A 5310-nucleotide genomic window follows, 5' to 3' on the forward strand; every position below is an offset into this window, starting at 1 on the left:
GTACTTGTGTTTGAATCTTTTAAAATATTAACAACAGACATATGATTATATATCAATAAGGTATTTGTTTCTAATATCAACATATAGTGCACATTCCAGCAAAATATGATATATGTCCTCAATAATATTGACATTATTCTTTTTACAGTGGCTACACAGCCTTAGATGTCTATCAGCATTAGTGTATCTTCCTGTTTCTATGGCAATTTTAAAATTTGAGCATCTAAATCTGGAATAGCATTTCTTACATGTAAAGGTAAATCACAACATAAGTACTTTTCAACATTCAACAAATATTTCTAGGCTTTGTAGAGATAACATTTAGGTGAAGATTCCACAGAGGAGTACCATGACTCCTGTAAATTATCACATAACCTCTGTTTGAACATAGATGTGAAAGCCTTTGAATCTGCAACATTGTGGCTAAGCAAAGCATAACCCAAACCAAATTGAAACAGTACGTATATGTTTAACCTTACTAGTGCATGTACTTCTCCCACACTCATCGAGTGCCTTAAGCATCATGTGGATACCTACATTAGGCTTGAACCATGTTTAATGAAGTAGATCTGTTGACTTTAAGAAAATATTTGCAAGAACCATATTGTTACAAGTATTTTGGCCAGCTTTTAAGAAATATGTACATTTTGAGAAGCATGAGTAGTCTTCTACTCTTCCATAAATTTCTTTAGTTTGTGTTCCATCATTTTCTTTTTTAGTTCAAGAACCTCAATTTCTAATTTCATCTTCTTATGATACAGTTCATCACATTCACGGCATGGTTCAAGATTGGATCTCCTTGCTAGGGGGAGCACATCTTCCACTACTTGGTGCCGCAGTGACTGTGTGTATGGCCTTGACAGTGGGAACTGCTGCATCACTGGGATTGCTTGGAGTAACCGCCACATCTGCCACACTGGTGACCATTTCCAGGCACCCTCCCACTGCTGTCAGTGCCTAGATGTCTACAAATGACATGGCATCACTGACATTTAAATAAACTATAATCAGTTTTACTTGTTATCATGTATTCAGGTCACAGTTTATATGCAGTTATTTATATAATTCATTTTATATTATGCCAAGGCTAAGGGTCTTTTCATATAGGTAAGACTAAGTAGGGATCACTTTAAGAAGGGTTTTGGGTATAATAGCCCATGAAAATTATAAATATCAAACATTAAAGGCAGTCAAGGGATAAATGTTGGAAAAGAGAGCTTTATTAATCTTCTTGATATGTGATTTTTACATTTTGGATTTCGTCAATAGGTTATTTTGAAAATAAAATTTGTTATCAATATTTGGAATGTGATGCAACCAATTTTATTGAAGGAATTATCTAATGACATACAGTAAAGCTGAATGTTTTGACAAACCTTGACTGAGTAGACTCATTTATCTGCAGTAGAGTTGAGTCCATTGAATCTGGTATTCCTCATATGGACACATTGTCCTTCCCAAGTTTGTCCCACACGACTTCTGCTGTTTCAGTTAAAAGTGGACAAGGTGACGGCCCACCACCTGCAATGTATAGATAATTTCATAATTACCCATGGGTTGAAACATAATCAGACGTAAGCGAAATTCATTTTTTTTCATGAGGGTCTATTCAACTTATTTTGTTAGGGGATTTTTTGGGGGGATATATTTTGTTCAATTCAAGACCCTGTAAACAGCCTAATTTGCACACTGACCAATGTCATTTATCACTTGCACTTCTTTTGGTAAGCTCTAAATAATGTCACATACTAGTAAGTAATAATATGATCTGACATTGCCTATATAATCTATACTCATACATCATTCTCTCATTATTATTATTAACATTGTGGCAGACACCAGTTCTGAATAGTTTGTTGTGAATAGTATATACAGTCAAATCCCGATGAGTCGAATCGCTGGGGACCAAGTAAAAGATTCGGCTTATCGATGTATTCGAGACATAGGTATGTCTATGAGCGTAGAAAAAAAAGATGATTCAATATTGAACAATTCGGCAATCAATAGATATACTTGAACATGCCGCCATCTTGAATCTTATTAATACAAAAAGATGAACTCACTTCTGAAAAAAGTCTGACATTAATGTTTGTTTCTGTGAATTTCCCTTACATTTATCCACAAATTCACGGACGCTTGCAAAGTGGGAAAAATGTTCGTTGTTTGCACTTGGAACCAACTCTAGAAATTCCTCCAGTCCTTCACAGAACTTTATCGCTTCCGATACGGATGGTGGTGGTTTGACGGCAGGGTGTGTCTCGTCTTCATCATCAGACGAGTCGTCGTTGTGACAGGTGCTAATTCTTCCGTTTCCGTAAAATCACTAATCTGCCTTTTGAACTCACCCGACAATAGCGGAAAGGTGCGAGCCGCGTTGGTTTGTTAATTGGATCAGTTACATGTAGTTGGATCACCAATTAACTTCTCATTGACTGACTTCGGCTTATGTATACAAGATTACTATTGTTTGAATCTCAAGGGACCAAATTTCCATTTCGAGTTATCGTGTGTATTTATAAGACGAATTCGTGTAACCGGAAATCAAATGATGACAAAAATAGCAGGGAATGGTCGGGACCGACAGGTACTTCGTGTTATGCATAATATTCGAGACACCGGCATTCGACTCATCGGGATTTGACTGTATTGTAAATAATATATTATGATACATATGTATCACTGATTGCCATCTGTATCATTGGTGCCACAAAGTGATAATTAATTATTGTATTGAGAACATGTTATGTACTTTATAACAATGATCCATGTTCATTGTATACCTCATGTATAGTACCCATAAATAGAGTTATCGCCCTTGATGAATTCTTTATGTAATCAAGACAATGATTTTATGCCTCATTAACAAAGATATTTATATGCGAATGTGAATGTGTAATTGTAAGTTACTCGTATGTGAAAGATGCATCATGTTTTTATGATATTACCTTATGTTATTGTTTTGTGTATTGCAGGGTGTCGTAACCTCTCTAACTGCAAATAAAACCTCACACCCGTAGCCTGTGTTTGAACGTCATTCTTACCCATCACAACCCGGTTACACCATGACCATTTATTACTCAATTTATACTCCTTCAAAGTAATCACTTTTCTTCACACACACACTGTCCAAAATCAATAAGTATGGACCATAAATCTATATTTGAGCTCTTACCTGTAGATACAGCCCCTTTCTTATATGCTGCAATTTCAGACTTGGACTTCGACTGGGTATTATGCCACTTTTTCTCCACTTCGTCATTTGTCCTGATACATCCTGGGAGAAAATGAAAAAAACATTTCATGAAACAATTGAGGACACAAATATGAAATCAAATATTTTCATTTACATTAAATTCACATTTTTAAATTCATGATGTAATGGTATTGACAACCCAATTATGATATTAACAAAGGTTCAGTCTGAAGGTATGATAAGAGACCACTTGGCCCACTAATATTAGTCACATTTCACAATATTAGTGCTATTTTCAACTAACTATTGTTAATATTAACATGAAAACATATAAACGTTGACTCTGTGTATGCCTCTGGTTGGAACTGAACCAACTCCACAAAATGGACTGCCATTCAAAAGCTTTAAGGAGTCAAAATAATGAACAATAAATCATAGGGGTCAGTGTTTGATTAAATAAAATAATGGTACACATGAGAAATATTCTGCAAACACAACAAAACGAAAGGGCCATTTCTTCATGAAAAGTACTGCAGTAAAATAAAATGATAATGTGTGAGTCTTTCACACTGGGTAAAATAAAATGAAAATGTGTGAGTCTTTCACACTTGGGTAAAATAAAATGATACATGTGTGATTACTTCACACTTGGGTGAAATAGAATGTTTCATGTGTGATTCCTTCACATGAAAACCTGCGATAGAATTATCTTACCTGCCTTGATAAATACCTGAATATCAACCTATATTTCTAAGATAAATTTACAGAATTATCAACATGTCAAACCAACCCTAATTCACTGTTATCATTTTAATTCACAAAAAAATCTACATTTGACTAGATACAACAAAACTGGCCCAAATACATTACTTTAATGTTATTTCAATGAACATACTAAGCATGTCGGTTGTACTGTTTGGGGTTCGTTTTTAGGGTTTTAGGTTAGGTATAGCCTGTTCATAAAAAACATAGGCGGATATTCTCAGGCATATAATGATTAGAAATAAATACGGCGGTTACGGGCGGAAATCCTTCCGTTTTGAGATGGGTGATCGAAAATAGCACATATGAACCATCTCGCTTTTAAACTTGCACTTACTTCAACGTTTAAATTCTTAAAAATCAATAAAAATTACATTAATTATTGTAGGAGGCAAATACTTTACAGTTACATATACATGGTGATAACACTTTAAGTGCCCTCAAAATTTACGATCGTCACTTACCTGTGAAGGTGGCATTGATCTGCTTAGTAATATGCGTCCAAATTTCCTTCTTTCGCGCAGATGTCACACCCGGTCCAAACTTGCCGAGTAACACAGCCTTGTTTTCCTCAACAAGGCGAGTTAAGTACAACGTCTGTTCGGCCGTCCAGTTGGGTTTTCTGACACTTTTCTTCTCCATTCTGATTGTTGTCGTCTGCGTAAGTTTTTTTCTATCTCCACGCGAGGAGAGTTCAACTATGCTATTAATAGATACGGGGATTTCCAATACGTCATCTAAGAATATTCTTAGCATAAATTTGTATCCCATAATCCCATGCGTTTCTCACTAAGAAAATTCTAAGAATTTTAAAATATCTCAGCTAAGATTTATGCTTAGTGGCTTGGTGGATTGCTACTTAAGATAAATTCTCAGCTAAGAATTCTTAAGGAAACTTAAGCATAAAAACTAAGAAAATTCTAAGAAGTTTAGTGAATCCGGCCCCAGGCCTCGACAACCGAGCATCCATCAGTATCGGCTGACCGGAGTGGCTCCAGCTCTCGCTTTGCGAAGGGCAAGGATGATGACCTACAACAAATCATTGATGGATCTTTATCAAAGGCGACCAACAGAAATACCGTCTGGGGTGTGAAACTGTTCCGGGGTGCGTCCATACGACACTTTGTAAACAAAGGGGAAACACATTGATAGTTACCTCCCCCTGATTAGTTTAGCCTGGCGAAACGTCTTTCACAAACTGTTTGTATCCATAAATAAATGAAGCATACACATCAAAACACTGCCTCGACGGAAAAATGGGAATTTACAACCATTTTAACGATAACTTAATGCAATAACGTGTTATTGATTGCATAAATATTTTAGCCCATATTTCATACCAAGCCATACTGTAC

General features: G+C 35.8%; 1 protein-coding gene across 1 annotated transcript; it reads right to left on the reverse strand.

Moving 5' to 3' along the window:
- Positions 1–1282: 1282 nt before the first annotated feature.
- On the reverse strand, positions 1283–4856 carry LOC124270022. The gene is made up of 3 exons (XM_046705045.1): positions 4420–4856; positions 3173–3274; positions 1283–1521 (listed from the first exon to the last, which is right to left on the reverse strand). Exons 1-3 carry the CDS (start codon positions 4724–4726, stop codon positions 1436–1438), a joined length of 495 nt encoding a protein of 164 aa, XP_046561001.1. The 5' UTR covers positions 4727–4856; the 3' UTR covers positions 1283–1435.
- Between the last annotated feature and the right edge of the window lie 454 nt (positions 4857–5310).

Source organism: Haliotis rubra, unplaced genomic scaffold, assembly GCF_003918875.1.
Source record: "Haliotis rubra isolate DU_JTF1 unplaced genomic scaffold, ASM391887v1 Scf1490, whole genome shotgun sequence".
NCBI classification, from domain to species: Eukaryota; Metazoa; Mollusca; class Gastropoda; order Lepetellida; family Haliotidae; genus Haliotis; species Haliotis rubra.

Bases quoted from the DNA above. Each gene is read 5' to 3' on its own strand.
- LOC124270022 (XM_046705045.1), bottom strand. From the start codon at position 4,726: ATGGGATACAAATTTATGCTAAGAATATTCTTAGATGACGTATTGGAA. The intron at 3,275-4,419 runs GTAAGTGACGAT...ATTTTCTCCCAG, and splicing joins GATCAATGCCACCTTCACAG to GATGTATCAGGACAAATGAC. The intron at 1,522-3,172 runs GTAAGAGCTCAA...TATACATTGCAG, and splicing joins GAAAGGGGCTGTATCTACAG to GTGGTGGGCCGTCACCTTGT.